Here is a 20,491-nt window from a genome sequence, read left to right on the forward strand (position 1 = left end):
CTGTAAAAGGGAAAAACAAAGAGTACAAGTTTATAAGCTGCCACTGTATTTGTTTGCTAGTAAGATAAGAAACTGCAGCTTGTATGCTGATCTATGGAAAACAATTTCCTGCCATAGAGCAAGCTGAAGAATACCAATCCCCCTCCAAAAAAAAAAATAAAGAGGAGCAAAAAAAAATCCATGCATGAGCTTGAAAAAGAATACAATGAGACTGGAAAGGTTTGTACAAAATCTGTATAGATAACTGCCTCTGGAAAACTGCTTTACAGAAGTGATGGGAGAACTAAGGCTCTTTGATTTTTCCAAAAGAAAAATTGGAGCAATGCCTGGGAAGACAACCTCTGAGAACACAGCAGGGTAAATGGGCTGTAGGTTGGTGCAACACAGTCATTTCACTTGAAGAATGGATAATTCAGTCTGAACAGACTACCCCACGGTGAAATCAAATCTTTCTTTACCTGAGGTCCTTAAGTGAAGACACTGTGTGTATTTTCATACAGCATACCAACAGCATCAGACATGGTGTGACCAGCAGGAGTAGGGAGGTGATCATGCCCCTGTACTCAGCACTCATGAGACCACACCTCGAGTACTGTGTCCAGTTTTGGTCACCACAGTATAGGAAAGACATTGAGGTGCTGGAGCAGATGCAGACAAGGGCAATGAGGCTGGGGAGAGGTCTGGCAAACATGACCTATGAGGAGCAGCTGAGGGAACTGGGGTTGTTTAGTCTGGAGAAGAGGAGGCTGAGAGTTGCCCTCTACAACTATCTAAAAGGAGGTTGTAGGGATGTTGGAGTTGGTTTCTTCTCCAAAATTACTAATGAGAGAACAAGAGGAAATAGGCTCAAGTTGCATCAGGGGAGGTTTAGGTTGGATATTGGGAAGAAGTTCTTTACTGAGCAGGTGGTCAGGCACTGGAACAGGCTGCTCAGGAAGTTGGTGGAGTTGCCATCCTTGGAGGTGTTTAAAAGGAGAGTGGATGTGGTGCTTGAGTCTATGGTCTAGTGATTAAGGATGCTGGGATGAAGGTTGGACTGGATGATCCTGGTGATCCTTTCCAATCAGCAATTCATAGTGATTAGATGTTGATTTAGTCAAGGACTTGCAGTGAGAAACTAATGATTGGACTAGATGATTTTGAAGGTCTTTTCCAATCTAGGAAATTCTGTGATTCTGTGATTCAGTGATTCATAAACATTATATTCTAGCATAAAAAAAACCCAACCTACCAAGGACTAGTTGCCATTTTATTGCCTATTTTGCACATCAAAATAATGTATAGAGAGTAGAATTCTGCAATTTCAAATCAGGGAAAGGTGAACATGTTCTATGAGTCTGCCATGCTAGATCAGCTATAGCTTATATATAGTTGCCTAATGATACAGGCACTCCGGAATTGCAGTGTTGGATAAGTGCCTCAGTTGCTGTAAATACCTTGGTCAGAAAACATCTGAGCACTGAGGTAAAGCAATTTCTGAGATCCTAGATTTTCTCACTACAATTTTAACCCAATCTTTTGTTAGTAATTCTAATCATCTTCCTCCTGATGCCTGTAATCTAGAAGTTAGAAGGATTTTTTCTCAGGAAGAAAATATCTAAAAAAAATAAAAATCAAACCTTAATTAAGGACCAATTAGAAGCATTTTACTATTGGAACAGATTATTATTATTTTCTTCATCCTCCCACAGTTCTCAGTTAAGTGGGAATTTGACTATGAGATTTATTCAGTGTACTGATTTAGAATCATAGAATCAGTCAGGGTTGGAAGGGACCACAAGGATCATCTAATTCCAGTCCTCCTGCCAGGGACACCCTACCCTAGATCAGTCTGGACAGAGCCTCATCCAACCTGGCCTTAAACACCTCCAGGGACAAGGCCTCAACCACCTCCCTGGGCAACCCATTCCAGACTCTCACCACTCTCATGCTCAACAAATTCCTCCTCACATCCAGTCTGAACCTTCCCACCTCCAGCTTTGCTCCATTCCCCCTAGTTCTCTCACTCCCTGATAGCCTAAAAAGTCCCTTCCCAACTTTTTTGTAGGCTTATTACTGTCTACAACTACCTGAAGGGACATTGTAGCCAGGTGGGGGGTGGCCTCTTCTCCCAGGCAACCAGCAACAGAATAAGGGGACACAGTCTCAAGTTGTGCCAGGGGAGGTATAGGCTGGATGTTAGGAAGAAGTTCTTCACAGAGAGAGTGATTTCCCATTGGAATGGGCTGCCCAGGGAGGTGGTGGAGTCACTGTCCCTGGAGGTCTTCAAGCAAAGCTTGGATGAGGCACTTAGTGCCATGGTCTAGTTGAGTGGCTAGGGCTGGGTGCTAGGTTGGCCTGGATGATCTTGGAGGTCTCTTCCAACCTGGTTGATTCTATGATTCTATGATTCTATGATTCCCTTCAGATACTGGAAGGCCACAAGAAGGTCACCTCAGAGCCTCCTCTTCTCTAGACTCAACAGTCCCAACTCTTTCAGTCTATCCTCATAGGAGAGCTGCTCCAGCCCTTTGATCATCCTAGTGGCCCTTCTCTGGACACACTCCATCATGTCCACATCCTTCTTGTAACGGGAGCTCCAGAACTGGATGCAGTACTCCAGATGGGGGGTATGATGTAAGAAAATTTTGTTCTAAGCATCAGGTTGAAGGTCAACTTATCAAACCTCTTTCATTCATTTCTTCATCCTATTCTCACAGACTGTGGCTGATTTTCATTCTGTTCTTTACTTGGTAGCAAAGGATGTAGGCAAAAATAGTCTTGTAACCAGGCACATGTTAAGAGATATGAAAGGAAATGTGTGAAATAACTCTTATCTGCAGGACAAAAAAAATCATTCTGGCTTTATGGTTGCCTGAGTACATCCTCAGAAAATGAACATGAACTGGGTCTTTATGTACACTTATAATAAATAGAAATAGAGGAAAGCGATATTAAACAAGGAAGACTTTGAGGATGAGTTTGATCCAATGTTTACCTGCAGAACTGTCTAAAGAAAATGTTAGCAAAGAGCTTTCTTTCTTTCTTAAGGCTTTGTTCAAATTTAAATCATGCCTTTTACATAACAGAGGGAAATTTATCCCTCTCCACCTCCAATAAATATGGCCCATTGTGTTTCAATCGTATCCCTGCCTACTTCTATTTTTCCACCACAGATCACTCTCCACTCTGTACAAAGTCTCAAAATAAGTAGTTTTCAAGGGCAATGTAATTCATCCCAGAAACCAAAGATCATATTTTAGAGGAGTCTGGGAGTCTGGCTGATGCATGAAGATGAAAGAGTTGGGGCTGTTCAGTCTGGAGAAGAGGAGGTTCAGAGGTGACCTTATTGTGGCCTTTCAGTATCTGAAGGGGGCTTACAAAAAATCTGAGGAGGGACTTTTTAGGCTATCAGGAAGTGACAGGGCAAGGGGGAATGGAGTGAAGGTGGAGATGTGTAGGTTTAGACTAGACGTGAGGAGGAAGTTGTTGAATATGAGAGTGATGAGAGGCTGGAATGGGTTGCTCAGGGAGGTGGTTGAGGCCCTGGCCCTGGAGGTGTTTAAGGCCAGGCTGGATGAGGCTGTGGCCAGCCTGCTCTAGGGTAGGGTGTCCCTGGCCATAGCAGGGGAGTTGGAACTAGATGATCCTTGTAGTCTCTTCCAACCCTGACTGATTCTATGATTCTATAATTAAAGGTAACAAATGTAGGTGCTGGGCCCCATCCTCTTTAACATCTTCATAGATGATCTGGATGAGGGCATGGAGTCAGTCATCAGCAAGTTTGCAGATGACACTAAGCTGGGGGCAGATGTGACTGGGTTGGAGGGCAGAAGGGCTCTGCAGCGGGACCTTGACCGCCTGGACAGATGGGCAGAGTCCAGTGGGATGGGGTTCAATAGCTCCAAGTGCAGGGTGCTGCACTTTGGCCACAACAACCCCATGCAGAGATACAGGCTGGGGTCGGAGTGGCTGGAGAGCAGCCAGACAGAGAGGGATCTGGGGGTACTGATTGATACCCGCCTGAACATGAGCCAGCAGTGTGCCCAGGAGGCCAAGAGAGCCAGTGGCATCCTGGACTGCATCAGGAATGGTGTGGTCAGCAGGAGCAGGGAGGTCATTCTGCCCCTGTACTCTGCACTGGTTAGACAACACCTTGAGTGCTGTGTTCAGTTCTGGGCCCCCCAGTTTAGAAGGGACATTGAGATGCTTGAGCGTGTCCAGAGAAGGGCGACGAGGCTGGGGAGAGGCCTTGAGCGCAGCCCTACGAGGAGAGGCTGAGGGAGCTGGGATTGGTTAGCCTGGAGAAGAGGAGGCTCAGGGGTGACCTTATTGCTGTCTACAACTACCTGAGGGTTGGTTGTGGCCAGGAGGAGGTTGCTCTCTTCTCTCAGGTGGCCAGCACCAGAACGAGAGGACACAGCCTCAGGCTGCGCCAGGGGAGATTTAGGCTGGAGGTGAGGAGAAAGTTCTTCACTGAGAGAGTCATTGGACACTGGAATGGGCTGCCCGGGGAGGTGGTGGAGTCGCCGTCCCTGGAGCTGTTCAAGGCAGGATTGGACGTGGCACTTGGTGCCATGGTCTGGCCTTGAGCTCTGTGGTAAAGGATTGGACTTGATGATCTGTGAGGTCTCTTCCAACCTTGGTGATACTGTGATACTGTGATACTGTGTGAAAGAATGACCACTCTTAATGGATGAGCAAGATTCCAAGTCAATAAAAATTGGAAGGAGTAGTATTCAATACTTCCCCCCCTCATTTTGACATAATGCCTATAAATGTAAGATACTGAATAGAGCTAGAGAGGTATATTATGAATGCTTACCAAAATACAAACAAATACTATATTATAATGAGAAATAATTTTAAATATATATATTTATTTTACTTATTTACTCAGTTCCTTTTCTTTATCGTATGGAATGTTTCTCGTGTTCCTGTAAGGAATAGAATCTGCTGTAATCATTGGAAAGTGCCCAGAACATCAGACATTGTCACATTTCAAAGAAATACCTTGACCAGTTCATATTTTTCTATCTATTCTAAATCCCATCTGTTCTGTCATTAAAAAAAAAAAAACATTTGAGTGATGCTATTTAACTAAGGAGTATATTCATCATCATGACCAGACTATGCAAATAGATGACAAGACCACTAGGTTCCCCAGAACTCAAGCTTAATGTTTGTTCACTTATGTCCAGAGATACACTGCTGTCAATGTGCTATGATTTACATAGAATCATAGAATCATAGAACCAACCAGGTTGGAAGAGACCTCCAAGATCATCCACTCCAACCTAGTACCCAGCCCTATCCAATCAACTAGACATGGCACTCAGATATTACCAACGTGATATTTGTCTTATCCACTCTAATATTGGCAGAAGTAGGGACATTTACTTGATGTATCATTCATCATTTTTTCTTCATATTGAGCTCCTCTGTCATTTACTGGTTTTGTCTTACTTACAGCAGCTACCTTCAGTTTCAACCCTTGTGTGGCTATTATCTTCTTTTCAATATACAGTGCAGGTTCCTCTGCCATAAGATTAACATGCCATATGTTACCATCTGCTCCAACAAGAGTGTCCACAGGAAGTGGCAAATGTCAGTATTCTCACTCTGTGCAGAAACAGAGCTTGATATCAGCTCTACAGTTCTCACACTGAATCTGTAAGCAGCCTCTCTCAATAAGCGGAGGTGAAAAAGTTGTTCATGGCAAAAATTAGATGAGACATCAAAAGTATTCAGGATATAAATGTGCTAACTTGATGCATCAGTGACATAATTTTTGACCATGATGTGAGTCTTACACGTTTGTAAAGTGAAGGCTACATGGTAAACCATGACAAAAGCATCAGCTGGCACGGTATACCTTCACTACATGATGTGACATACAGTGATTTATACACTGTTACATTAAACTGTCAATGTATTTTGTGCTTTCCCATACCAAAGAGGCTGCAGTTCCTTACCAGTTTTCATTATCATGATAGAAATGTGATTACAATAATCAATATGTAAGTTCTTTTTCTTTCATACTGCAAAACAAGCTCTTAACATGTCTGTAGGAAGAAAAACTTCTCTACATACTAGCCACTGGACCAGCATCTCCCCCAAAATGGCTTTGAATAGTATAAAGCCTGCCAGAGAAGTACACTCAGTGTGTGGGAAGGACAATCTGCTTTCGATTGGTTGTACTAAAGCCAGCAGCATCTGCTGCTGTTCAGCAGTGTCGTCACCACTACTCAATCTCTTAATAACGTTTTTCATTCTCAGATCATATTCTGAGCCTCCCATTCGGCATTTAGCTGTTTGGACAGAGATGATCTAATGGGAACCTAGAATTCATCATGAAACCTAACTCCAAAAAAATCACTAATTGGTAGTGTCATTAAACAGGGGTGGTGAAACCCAATCTTAAGCCAGTGTGAAATTCACAGCAAAATGAACCTCTGTCACTACAAGGAATAATGAAATCAGGTAAGCTTTTCCATAGCATTTTCTTTTAATTGTGTACTCTTCTGAATGCTGGGTATAAAGCTTAACCTCCACTTAAATTGATAAAATGAGAAAAGCAATCTGGCACACAGTTCTAATGTTCTGGACACCTCATGGAGCATAAATGTGTGAAGAATATTCAAGGAAGCTTCCCTTGCTTACTCTCAAAACCAATGTCCACATACAGAGCTATGAGTGGGTGCAATGCTCCATGGAACTCTATAAATGGATAGAAATAATTCTGGTATTGAAAAGCTGGGGAATCTTGCCTTCAAATATTAGCCAGAATTGCATATTCTCTAGAATTCATTCCTCTGTGGCTCAGATACTAAGCAGGAGCACATTCTGACTCAGCTACAGTTTCAAATGATGATTTAGGTCTCTTCTGCACTAGGAAGACCAGACACTTTTTCATTACTCATTAATATTAATATAGCCAAAATTGCTATTCTACATAAACACACTGATTGGTAGATAAAAAAAAAATAAACATTGACTAAATTGAATTTAGATCACTTAGGAGCCTCTAGAGCATGCACTTTTAGCAACAAGTAGCCCTAGAACGCACCCAATCCTGTAATTCACACTTTGTTTTCAGACATTAGCAATTCCCCACAAAGAATGTGGAGCTATTAGTAAGTGAAATAAAAGTCTGTACTGTTGACAACTGACTGGCAAAACCGACTGGCAAAAAAAGCCCAACAATATCACACTATCATCATCTATAAAAGCAGTTTAAAGTCACTCATATATGGAAATAAAAAATAACCTCTTACCTTCAGTATGTACAGCAGAGACATAGGTCCAGTTGTAGCGCTTGACAATGTCCACCATAGCCCGTGCTTGCTGTGCGTCGGATGGCACAACTCTCATAAAATACTTGAACAAGGTTTTGTCACTTAAGTCCATGCTTGTGGCAGAATAAGCAATCTGAGGTATATTGAAAAGCTGCAACAAATTCTGCACCTGGATAGCAACTGAGCTAGAACCAGGTCCGATGACACCAACGATGGGTTTCTTGGAGTGGAAAGATGATGATCCATCCACGCATTTCACCATCCCTTCTTCCTCTTCTGATGAAATAAGAGAGTCCCTTATAAACTCAATGCTCTGCTCCAGAGCCACAGCAGAATGCCAGCAGGAGTCCCTTATTTCACATCCTAGCGTTATATTTGGCAACAGCGTGGGGTCCAAATTAATTCTGTCAAGGGTATGTAGCATTGCCTCCACTCTCTGAATGCCATACTGCTCTCTCACCTCTCCACATTTCCTCTCATGAACCTTGTCAACAGTGGGCTGATGATGGACAGAGAATAGAGCTCCAATGATAATATCACCAGGCATATGTGCAACCACCCTTCTTTCATTGGCCTGTGCTGACACCAAAAGCCTGAAGTTCCCACAGACATCTTCCTTCAATAATAGGATTGCAAGGAACAGCAAAAGGACCATTTTAGGAAATTGTTTAAGCTGGTAGAGACAACATGGTGGATCAAAACTGGAGATCTGTTGAAAAGCAGTTATCAAATCTTTTGGATAAAGGGAGCACTGCCTTGGTGGCTAACCAGGAGTCTGCATGTATTCTCTAAAGAGTCACCATCACCGCCGAGTGGACAGCTGTGCAGAGCTGTACATGCGAATATAATCCTCATAACCTTCAAAAATGAACACAGAGAAAGAGCTTTGAAATTAGTTATAAATGCAGCTTTGTAATTTGTTCTAAAATCACACCTACTGCTCTTAACACACTCTAATACATTGGGACTGTAATGCATTGTCTCCTATACACACTTGCTTCCATCACTTTCAAGCTGGAAGAGTTTATTGTACACCAGCGTTTCACAGTCTTAGGGTTGTGCTTTTGCTGCTATAAATCAGTGCTTTCCTCTTTCATGCTGTTGTTCAAAAATGATTTGGGGAAATGTTTTCAGCAGCACAAAAAAAAAAAAAGACAAGCATTTCATTCCATAGAACAAAGATGTTGCCATTTCTAATCTGTGTCCTCAAAACCAGCTTCCTTTATTTCCAGATTCTACAGATAGCACAAAGGCTTACATGTCACTTATGCACCTTGGACTGTTCTATGTTATCAGTTACAGCACTGGGAAACTGCTATTGACAAACAGAGGTAGTCTTTACATTTGTAAATCTGGTTTTACTTTGTAAGATGCAATATGAGGAAAAATTAAAGCATTTAAGACTGACAAATTTGATTTTGGTATTAGAATTTGTATTTGTTTTAAACACTGAATACTTCAGCAGAGATCACAGAATCAACAATCAACAATTCTAAACCAGCAGAGCAGTGAAATTCTTTTTCATCTTTATATATCCTTAAATAAAAGCTCACCAATAAGAAATTTGACAACCTGGTACTGTAGACACCTGTGCAGACTTCACTGGTAGAAAGAAGTCAGCACATAGATTATGCAGATATGTTAAAACCTAAAATACTTGGTCTGCTATGGTTATGTTTGTTGATAATCTGCAATGTAATCTCTACTCAGCTTCAGTGTTGATGAGTTTAAAAAATGGGGAAAAAAAGAAAAAAATGGAAGTAAAAGAATCAACAAAGAATTAATATCTTAATCTGTGACTTATGGAACTTGAAAATGCTCTGTTGTAGTAGTAGTGAATTTGTAGCAGGATGCTTCTGGTTTTAAACACAGTGCTTAAACAGTAATTTGTCCAGGTCCTGATCCCTGAGCACATTAAAGCAGCACCTATTGTTCTACACCTGCCAGTGCATCCACTGATAGTACAGAAAGTTAAACACACTCTTAAATCTAGGAAGATTTAGCAAACCACATGCCCAGTTGCATTATTGACAGAGCTATTGCAAATTTCTGGGACAAAGCCTGACCTCGGTTTTACTGACATAAATCTTTTGATGTAATAATAATAAAAAAGAAATACCCATGCATTTTAGAACCATCAATCATTCCTAATCCATTAACAATGACTCCAACAATACTCAGAAGTTTTAAAGTGTAAGAAGCCCTTGCTATAGGAAATCTACCTCGATTTCTTCCAGGCTGAAAACCTAGCAGTATTTTAAACTTGATTTTACACCTTGCAGCCAGGTCATTTAGTCAAATGCCACATTGATTTTCCTGATTCCAAAGATGAGACAGGCAAAGCTCTGTTAGCCTTAATTATTATTTCACATAGACATCTATACATTCTAAAGTATTTACACAGAGGAAATCATCCTCCATTTTCAGTGAGTATTCCCCAATGAAATCCAAATCATTAGAAAGAAAACACATTGAATACAAATAATTTGGTAATATTAATTGTCATTTAACACTAATTTTTAGTAATAGAAAATGTTAATAATGAAATAAGGTTCAAACAATTGTAGAACACTTTAAGAAGGATTTGGGTGTTTTTTAAGTCTGTGAAGAGTTGCCTTATCAATACTACAACCCTTTGCCACTAAAGAACAACAGCAGTTTAATTCAGGTTAATTAGTCTCTAATTGCAGAATATCACTACTGCTTATGCCTTCCAGTTTTTTGTTCCATCATGGTGATTACAGTATTATATAATCTGTAAACAGTCCAAAGGATGAATGACAGAGGATACCTTTGTAGAATACCCTAGCTATTAAATTCCTGTACCTCAAATTAATGTAACATATTTCCACTTGCTCACTTCTTGACCTTTGAATACAAATAGTGCCATTGTTTAAAACCATGGGTAGTTATTTTTCTGAGCTTCACAGAAATTACAGCCACAAGTACATATCTAGACGAGTGCCAGCTTCGCCTCAGACAGTAACTGGATATACAATTAGATGCCTTTTCATAACCTAGCTGCCTGTGCAGCTGCATATACAGAGAGGGAGCTCAGAGGATTGAGGTGAGCTTGTGACATGTAAAAAAAATCAATCCCCATGCAGCCTTTTCATTTTACAGCACACATCAATTAGGTTTCTGGTCATTAGGTTTCTGGTCAAGTTTAGTAACACTGTTCTATGTCTTAGGTCTATGGATTAGGCAATTTTCATACTGAAAAACATGAGAAAGAGAATGCAGCAAGGCCATTTTCATCTTCTTCATTCCGATGAACAGCTGTTTGCTCTTCTCTGCTGCATCTAACAGTGTAAAATTACAGGGTAAAGAATTATGTAAAGCTGAAGGTCTCCCTTATATTCTTGGTTCCATAATATTAAGGATATAATATTATCAAGTAGCTGGGAGGTTCCTATGGCTGAAAAGCAAGTTCTGAAAGCAACCAAATGCTTCCACTCCAATGGCATCCAAGGGGAAAGAAGGGACCAGACACAGACTGCAAATGCTCCAGAATTAATTAACTTGTTCCACATACTCCACTGTACTACAGTAAAAGCTAATTTACTTGGGCCTTACAAAGCTGTTACTAATTACACCAAGAAAACTGCTTGTGTTTTTATAGTATTAGGCTCAGGACTCATATCCAAAGCAGTTGAAATCAATTTTTTTTGTGAAGCAGTGAAACAACTGAAATTTATTTTGACATGACTAAGTGAACCTGCTGAATTCAAGTGGATTTGTATTAGTATAATATAACTCTGATTCTGTGGGTTTACTCTTGCTGTCAGAAACCTAAAATTCACAGAGTGGTGAAGATGGGAATGCACATTGGGAAATTGTCTGGTCCATCAACCCTGTTTAAAGTAAGTTTGGTTAAAGCAGGTTTCTCAGCTACATGTCATCAGATTTTTAGTGTCTCTAAAGATGGAGATTCCACTTTCTGGGCAACCTGCTTGAGTGATTGATCACAAGCACAGTGGAGGGAAAAAGGAAAAGGTATGTTTTAATGCTTAAACATCATTTCTATATTTGTGCTTATTGCCTGTCATCCTCCCTCAGGATAGTGCTGGTTAAGGGATGCAAAGATGACATGAGAATAATCAGGTAATACATCTTGCTGTAGGCCAAATGGCTGAGCAGAATGCTGATAGACTAAGCACACTAATTACATTTCCTGAAGAACATCTTACTGAAGAGAAGATGGTCAAGGGAACTATTCAAATATACAATAATACTGTTTTTCTCTCCCAAAAGTGTCACTTGCAAGTCACTCCAGGTTTTGATTAGCATTCTTTCCTACTGCAAGAAGCTTATTATTACAAGCAGGATGAGCACTAAAGCAAAATTAAGCAAATTTTCATAAGCTTAAATATTACCCCTGTTTTAATTGTTAGAGATAACCCTAAAGGGAGTTTGACATGCTACAGCCTTCAGATTAAGATCAAGGATATCGGCAGCATAAAAGCCAGTGAACTCTTGATGCATGCAGAAAGTAATGGGAATTGTTTCCTAATTAATAATTTATCTGAAGGTACGTGCTTTCATTGACAGACAAGCAAATCAACTTGCACAGCACTTAGGGTCAAATTTATTTGGCACATTGTTCAATTTCTTCATTGTCAAGGGAGCTACTTCTAATTTACTAACACATAGGCTAAAATGGAATCAGGCACTTAATTACTGCTACATCAAGCTTTCTATCTTATTTCAGCTATGGACTTAACTATAAATTAATCATGTTGTCACATGTCCTAGCAACATACACTTTGGAATCAGTCTATTGATGCACACTAACAACATACGACATACACTTTGGAATCAGTCTATTGATGCCCACTAACAACATACGACATACACTTTGGAATCAGTCTATTGATGCCCACTAACAACATACGACATACACTTTGGAATCAGTCTATTGATGCACACTTAGCACACTTGATAGCTTCACACTGCAGGAGTTGTAAGGCAGAAAGATAATTCTGCATATCTGTCCTTTGATCAGTCTTGCCCTAGACAGAAGTTTAAGGGCTACACAGATGACTAAAGACACAGATCTGATGAACTCAACATGTTCCTACAGCCTATCTTCTCCCTGGCAGTAAAAACTTGATGTCAGTCTCTGTCAGGAGAAATTCTCAGCTGCTCCTTTAGGGCAGAGTTCCAACTACTTCATGTTGAGGTTTAACCAAGTAGAAAATGAGCATCTGTAATATTCCATGAAACATCATGCAGTTCTTGAAATTATTTATTTCAACCTCAAACGTGAGTCCATTGGTACTTACAGTTTGTACATGAACAAAAAGAGCCCTAATAGCTAATGACATTAATTAAACCTTGATCAAAACTCAAAGTGGGAACAGCAGTTCCAAAAGGCCTGATTTTCCACCACGTATGCAGCTGACAGTTTATACACGGGGCCTGTCTGACTCTTCTTAAGGGCTTCTATTACCACAGGTGCAACTATGTCTAAATTTAAAGGACAAAACCCTTTCCCCCTGTGATTTTACATTATTATAGCAGCGCCCACTAGTGACCCTGGAGTGAAGAATCTGCCTTTTTTTTGCAATCAGAATTCTCTAGCTGTTTGTGGCTTCTAATAAGTAAAATACAGACTCAGCAAAGGGAAGTTTTGATTTAGCCTGGATTGTATCAGGGAAAAAATAAATAAATAAATAAATAAATAAATAAAAAGAGAGAAGTTGCTGCATTTTCATCCAGGTCTCCTCTCAGTTACAGTTTGGTGAGTTTACAGCTTATTCTTTCGTAGTCTGAGTCTTCAGTTATACTTAAATAATAAAACCATTAGATTACTGTATCACAGAGTAGTGCTGTAATGGAGTGAGAACTCAGGGTCTACTCCAGGAAAGCACCTAGGAATATTCTCAGTGCTAAGCATATGAAGAATGTTAGTCATGGGATATCTGTAAAGAATTTTCTGAAGTTTAAAATCTCTTTAAGGGATTTTTGGAATCAGAGCAATGACAAAAATGTAGGACCCCCAAAATGATTGATTTATAGTGAGAAATTTACTTACACTCCATGTTCATGTGGCTTTCAGCCTTATGCAGCCATGCACCTGCTAACTAAATGCTTTCTAGGTGTTTGTTTACAGTGTATAACACAATTAATTCAATGTCACTGGAGATGAGCTACATTGATGCAGACATACAGCAAATCAGTATATTCCAAGGAGCTAACCTAAGTTTCATCATCAGTGGAGACAAAACCTCTACAAGCAGCAACTGAATTATTGGTCCAGCATCAGTCTTGCCACTTATCTTGCAGTGAAGTTCTTTAGATAGCAAAAGGTGGAAAAACAACTGCATAGGGAAAGAGGCTTCTTGTCTCGTCTTGATGGGGACCAATGTGAGGAAAAGGTGTACTTTCAGGATGCTAAGTCTTTGCTCAGTTCTGATGGCTACTGGCTTTGCAAACACTAAGCATTACATTCAAGGTACTCCTGTGATCTACCTCCCAGTGGTATAGAGAGGCTTAGTTTGCAGAAGGTCACACACCTAATCCTCAGAGGTAATACGTGTTGGACACAACAGCAATCTTTGGTTGAAAACCATGAAATATGAGCTCTATGTCCTGTTCTGAGGTTTGTATTGTTGTTTCATTTTTCTATTCAGCAAAAAACCCAAACTCTAAAGAATTTAAGACATCAAACAAACATTAGTCATTGTATTATGGGCTCTGAATTCCAGCAGGCATTGGATCAAGCCCTTTGACAAATGTAACAGTCTTAACACAGTTTTCTGTAATTCCCCTTAGAAATAGAAGGCAACTGAGTAGTACAGAAGAATTTTAACCATTTGGCCAGGACAGCCACTGAAAATAAGATCACTGTGCTGATCTCATCTCCTCATAGATAACAAACATGAAATGCTATAATTATCAACAAAATCTCTGGCAGTCCCACAAAGTTTTTTCCTTATACTATGCACATGCACACACACTTTCTTGTTGATGAAGCACTTTTAGTTTTAATATGTAAGTGCTTAACCTCCCAGAAAAAACTTGCAATGATCTCCGCAATTCCACTAAACATACTGCTACTTGATGCCGCATCCAAAAACCTGTGTTGCCTATGATACAGGAGCTAATAACTCTGGTGTGATTTCAGCTGTAATCCTAGACATTCTATTAATTAACAAAACTGTATGATTTAGAAGAGGCAATCAAGAAAAAAAGCAATAGCAAGTCCAAAAAGCGTTCCTATGAAGTTGCAAAAAGAGAGGTGTTGCAGTGGCATTCCAGTACTGCCACTATACCAAACTAAAAACCATAAACATGCTGGCAAATAAAATTACAAAGAACTTATACAGAGACCTCAAAAATGCTCTCTGATCACTTGAAATAATGACTAAATCTGGCATCCCTGATCATGTAGCATAAATAGCATGTAGTTCAAGTATTTGAGAATGGGCAATATATTTGTATGTGATAGAAATGTTTGGGAATACAGTAAATATGGGGGTGGGGGGGAGACAAAAAAAAAGGTCACAGTGAATGCAAAGAGTCTGGCAGTAAAGTCCCTATAGATCTTTCCCTTTCAAGATTGCTTAGAGTGCTGTATTTTCAAGACGATCCTCTGCCACTCCACTTTCAAGATGATCCCCTCACTTTGTCCTCTAGACTAGAAGAAAGAAACGTCTGGCTTCTCTTTACAGCCAGTCACCCTCACTGCCACCAGAAAACCCTTCCCCAGGAGATGGTAGTATGGAAGTGGAGCTGTCAGGGTGACAGAGCCCCAGGATGCAGGACAGCTCTGCCTGCAGGTTGAAGGCAGAAGACAGTGGGCAGCGGGCAGCTGTAGATCGGACAGCGAGGCAGCAGCGGGTCGGGCAGCGGGGAGCGAATAGCAGCGGGGAGCGGGCAGAGGCTGGGAGGGCAGCAGCGGGAATCAGAGGGCAGCAGCGGGAGTCAGAGGGCGGGCAGTAGCGGGAATCAGCGGGCAGCAGCGACGTGCAGCAGCGGGGCAGGAGAGGGGCAGGAGCGGGGCGGGCGCTGTCCCTGGTGCTGAGCATCACCAGCTGCCAGCGTTTGTCTCCCGGGGAGATTGAGGGAAGAGAAAAAAATACCTTCAAATCTAGAAATCAAGCGGTGGTAAAAATTGCCTTGGTGGTCCTATTTGCCGTGCAGAACCACATATTTTGCAAATAAATTAAGTGTACACAGATCGGTCTTAAATGAAACTGCCGGACAAGGTTAACTCCCACCATAGCTGCTTGCGCTGCTACAACTAAGTGCCTGTGCATGCAGACCTGTATGTGCACATGCACTGCTTCTCAGGTCTCTGTTTCTCTGCTTGGCTGCTGGTATCCCTGTCCTTCTCAACCCTTAATGAACCATTTTTGCATGCGGAGACGTTAGCTCTGATTATGAGATAAGGAATAGACGGGACTTGCAGAGCAGATCCAAAGTGATTTGTCCCAAGGTCACACAGAAAAGTCTATGGCTGAGCTAAGCCTGATTCTGGAAAACAAATGCATCCGTGTTTCCATTATCTCTTCCTGGCAAGATAAATAGTCACTGATGAATAGAAGAGGTATACCACACACATCACCAAGCCCAAGTATTTCAGTATCCCTGATATGCCCCAGCCCCCCACATAGCCTTCTCCTGGGGAGAGATCAGAGCCTGCTGCCCTCCGGTGTCTCGACCCGTAGATGCCCCAGTAGCCCCTGGAGGTGCACCTCATCAGTTGGCTTTCTGGCTCCCCAGGAGCCATGCTTGTCCTCGGGCATCCAGAGCACAGAGTAAAGGCAGGAGGGAGGGAGGGGAGACTTCTTCCTGCATCCACAGGGTTTCTGTCTGTAACCCAGGGCATATAAATCCCCTCTCCCATCCCACAGCATTACCTTGTCTGTGGCAGCAATTGCTTCTTCTTACAGTGGTGGCAAATTGGTCCTTTCAGTGGCAATAATCTAGAAGGGTAGTGGCAGGCACCTCCTATTTTCAGTCACGGCAGAGATAGCATTCCTGGCACAGACCTTCTGGAGCTGAATAATCCTCAAATGCCTCTGCAAAGATCACCAGCAGGTGAGCCCCACTCGGCTAGCATTGTCACTGCTCCAGCTAAGGACACATCCTGTTTTCTTCTGATCACAGGCAAAAGCTGAGGACCGAGTATTCTACCCCCGCGAATGCATGCACAGGCACACACTCGTTGCAACACGCTGTTCTCTCAGCATCACCCAAGTCTCATTTGCAAGAGGCGTGAATGGTCCCTGGATTTAAGGAGGGGGTGGAGGAAAGGCGTAAGGAGGAGGAATAAACAAACAATTGATGAAACAACAGATGGGTCTTTGCTCTCTGCCACCACAATCTTGGTCTTCCTAAATACTTGCTGCAGTTTGACCCACCTGCTTAAATATCTCCGCCTCTCCTCACGTATTCACTGCATTTTTAAGAGACTAACCCAGCATTCTGCCCTGCGAGGAAATCTCTCCAGATGCTCTGAAGGTTGCAAAGTCCCACTGTAAACCGACACCTTCTTCCCGCAGTACCCTCCAGCAAGTAAGAGAGTGCCAGTCGGTTCAGAGCAGCATTAGCCGAAGAAGGGGGGAAGGAAAAAAAGGGGAAAAAAAAAAAAAAAAAAGAAAAAAAAAAAAAAAAAAAGGAAAACGAATAGCTGCTTCGGGAGAATCTATTTAAAACTGAATCGCATGGAAGAATTTACCCCCGCAGTCCCGGCGGCCTTTTGCGAACGGCTCCACCAAAGTTTTCCCACCCCCTAGGGCAGCTCTGCGAGGCGTCTCGGGGGGTCTGCTGTTGCTGCGGCTCCGGGGACAAGGGGACCATTTGCACCGAGAGAGCATCCGGCTTCAGCGCAACTTTTTAGTGCCACCAAGTGGCATATATCCCTCTAGGAAATCAGGCAGTCTGCCAACCCCGGGCTCTGCTTGATGCTCCCTGGCAAAAGGAGAGGAACGGATGCGAAAGCAGAAACCACTTCCCCGTTACACACAAAGGGACAGTGACATCGAGCAGAAAGAAGGGACGGTTTGCCACTGGAAAAACAGGTTATCCTCTCCAGCCCTTGCCCTCTCCCTTGGCTGCAGGACAACATCACTGGGCACTTGAGACGAGGAGCGATGCCCCTGCCGAGGGCATCTCGAGCTGTCAGCCCCGTCAGCGGGATGTGCCCTCTGCTCCTGTCCCCTGCGGACTGCCCTCCGTGTGTCCCAGTCCCTCGCACCTTCCCGCAGCAGGTGCCACCTGCAGCCACCCCCGCTTCCCCCCGACCTTCTCCCTTGGCTTCCTGGGCTCACGGGCGCTGCAGTTCCCTGTCAGTCCCCTGGCTCCGCAGCCAGCATCCCTGGACCATTTCTGTAGACCCACAGACAGACTCCTTCTTTGCCTACCTTTTGCCCATAAGCCGAGTACCCTCCCGACCTTCGGTTTCCGCGTCCTCCCACAAATGCATCAGAATCTCTCTCTCCTGCTAACTACTTGTTCCCCACGTATTTACCTTTCCGCTGTTAACCCTTCCCTCCCGTAGCAAGCGTTACCTGCTCCCCTGGCATTCTCGCATCTTTCCAAATCTTCCTCCCTCTCCTCTGTCTCCTCCTCGCTCTCGCTACTTAGCTCTACACACCCAGGCTCCTGCCTCTGTCCCGCTCCTCTCCGCGGGCTGCACTGCACCACTCCTCTGCCCAGGGCTGGCAGAGACCCCTGATACCCACCAGGGCAGAAGGTGTGGGAGTGTGGCTACACATGTGAGGGTGTGGAGGGTCGTAGGAAGCCTGACCCCATACAAATTCAACACCTCCCCACACTCCTGCTGCAGCAACACACCGATGGCTGTAACATAATGCCAGGCAGAGGTCACATCTTTATTCAAAGCTATTCTTAGTAAACACATACACAAAATAAAATAACAAACAAACAAATAAATAAATAAATAAGTGAAATGCCATTTCAGTAAAAGCTGATCTGGCATTTAAAAGGCTGCTGGGTCTAACCATTTACCCACATGTATTTGCAGGAGAGGATTAGTTTGTGCATCTATTTTCGAGAATTAACAGCCCTTCTTTGCTGCTGCTCTACAGCTTGGCACTCCCTGCAGGTTCCCCCCCTCTTTGGGTTGCTGCTTAAAATATTATCCTTTCCCCCCCCGCCCCAGACAGCTAATGAATGACCCAAATCCTGACCACGACTTGATCTGGCTCCCCTGGAGTGACTGCACTGTCAGATTCAACCTGTGTTTTATTGTCCTCCTCATCTCTGTGCATCTGAGGTAACTTGGACAAAGCTGGGGAACAGAGGAAGAAGAATGGTCTTCTTATGACTCCATCCATGCTCCTAATCTACTCAGATCCTTTTACTGATGCCTGTCTTCCACCAGATTACCAACTTGACTTCTCTTTTTGTCCCCAATGACAGGGATCCTGTATGTTCCTACCAGGTGTGGAGCCTGGCCACTTTATCCTTCACATCTTCCTTCAGTTCCAGCCTTGGACTAACTGGGACCCCATCAGCTGGCATCTACTTTGCATCCTTCCCCAGCTCTTCTGGCTCCTCCAGTCGATTAAGTCCTGGCAGAACCTAGTCCTTAAAGCAGAGGGCACTGCAAATGTGTGTGGCTCTAATTTCCTCTACTCAGCTCCAAAAGCCTCTGTACTGGAGCTAGAAGGCAAGTTTACATGACAGGAGAGAGCTCACTAATTATCAGGAACTTCTCCACACCTGTCATTATCCTGGTGGGGTGGTGGATCTTCCCTCATCTTCCTAACACCAACACTCCTTTCAGATGTTGTCTTTCCCATTAGCCATGACTTGTGAAATTACTAAAAGGTCAGAAGGCTGCAGGCAGAGCAGAAGAGCAGACAGATGTTTGTAGAGACAGCACTGATCAGGAGAGGACACATGTTTGTAGAAAGGAAAGGCGAGATAGAAGCCAAAGTGGTATTAATGTGCACAGGGACCCTGGAAGGAAGCAATGTCTGAGGGATCTGGGGAGAGAGGAGGTGGCATTGCTTTGATGAGCCATCATAGCAGTTTTCTGCCTTCCCTGGGACTGTGTGTGCTAAGAAAGTCAGGAAAATGGCACCTCTCATTGGACACAGAGAAACCCAGCTAGCTGTCAGGATAGTAGGTGACCTACAGTAGATGAGGGACACGATACTCACACAAGCAGGACACAAAGAGTTGTGTGGATTCAGCCACAGCAGAAGTAAAGCAGCCCTTATACACACATTCACAAGGATTCACTGTCAGTCAGAGCCTAGAGTCAGAGTTCACTCTGCCAGATGTTTTGAGCAGCTGGATCAAAGATTAAAGGAGGTAAATAGAATGGCTATGACACATCTCTAATGCCTCTCATTGACCTTTCAAACAGAGTACTAATAAGTTAAAAAACATGAAAGACTCTTTTCCTTTGCTCTCTTCCTCCTCCTTTCTCACCTCCTCCCTTATCCTCATTTATGACCATTTCACAGAAACCATAAAATTAGTCACTGTCATCATCAGTGATATTAGATTATTTTTCCACTGGCAGGAAATTTCCATTTCTATCTTAACACTATTTTTCAAGTAAAGAAAATGAAAGCTTCCTGTACCTATTTGCAATAGCATCAGTAAATAAAAAAATAGACAATAAACTTGAATAAGGAGATATAATGACTACATTTTGTATGCCCACCCTTGGTTACACTCATTATTTCTGTGGCAGTAACACCTATAGATACTCACCCATTGGGCAAGGCTGAACATGTTCTGAATATCTGCACTCTGTGGAAGTCATGTAAACAGAAAATTGCAGGGATGAAAAGAGTAATATATGAGTCTCTAGGCACAGTCAGCATCTCCAAACAGTATGCTGACCATTGTATCATTTTAAAACTGAAAAGAAAGGAAAAGAGGCTAAAGGAATGCTAATTTGGATTCTCAGTTCTAGAATGAATAGAGGGACATAGGCAGCACAACAAAAGACAATGTGAACAGTGAAGTGATATTGTATTGACTGAGATGAGCCAACTGCCTACTTTCTTACAATATAATCTGGGAAAAAATGAAAAAGTAATACTTACTCCCTTCTAGACAAGATGGAAGATGGAGCAAGGTGGTAACAATCCAGCACACTTACAGTTCATAACAGTATTACATTCAAAAACATTATCTGTTTCCCAAGCAAAAGTCCTTGCAAAAAGCCTATAATGCAAGAAGAGACTAAAAAGAAATCATAGGATCACAGGATGTTAGGG

General features: G+C 42.6%; 1 protein-coding gene across 3 annotated transcripts in view; it reads right to left on the reverse strand.

The window, feature by feature from the left end:
• The window catches only part of GRM5 (glutamate metabotropic receptor 5), a 285,162-nt gene extending 268,497 nt beyond the window's left edge, over window positions 1-16,665 (reverse strand). For 2 of the 3 annotated variants that reach the window (XM_064169723.1, XM_064169712.1), the window contains exons 1-2: window positions 16,145-16,640; window positions 7,257-8,135 (exon numbers count right to left, since the gene is read on the reverse strand). In XM_064169723.1, coding sequence (XP_064025793.1) covers window positions 7,257-7,932 — 676 coding nt within the window. In that variant the 5' untranslated portion in view covers window positions 7,933-8,135; window positions 16,145-16,640. The other variant, XM_064169703.1, reaches the window with a different exon arrangement.
• Window positions 16,666-20,491: the final 3,826 nt, after the last annotated feature.

Source organism: Pogoniulus pusillus, chromosome 3 (genome assembly GCF_015220805.1).
Source record: "Pogoniulus pusillus isolate bPogPus1 chromosome 3, bPogPus1.pri, whole genome shotgun sequence".
Taxonomy (NCBI): domain Eukaryota; kingdom Metazoa; phylum Chordata; class Aves; order Piciformes; family Lybiidae; genus Pogoniulus; species Pogoniulus pusillus.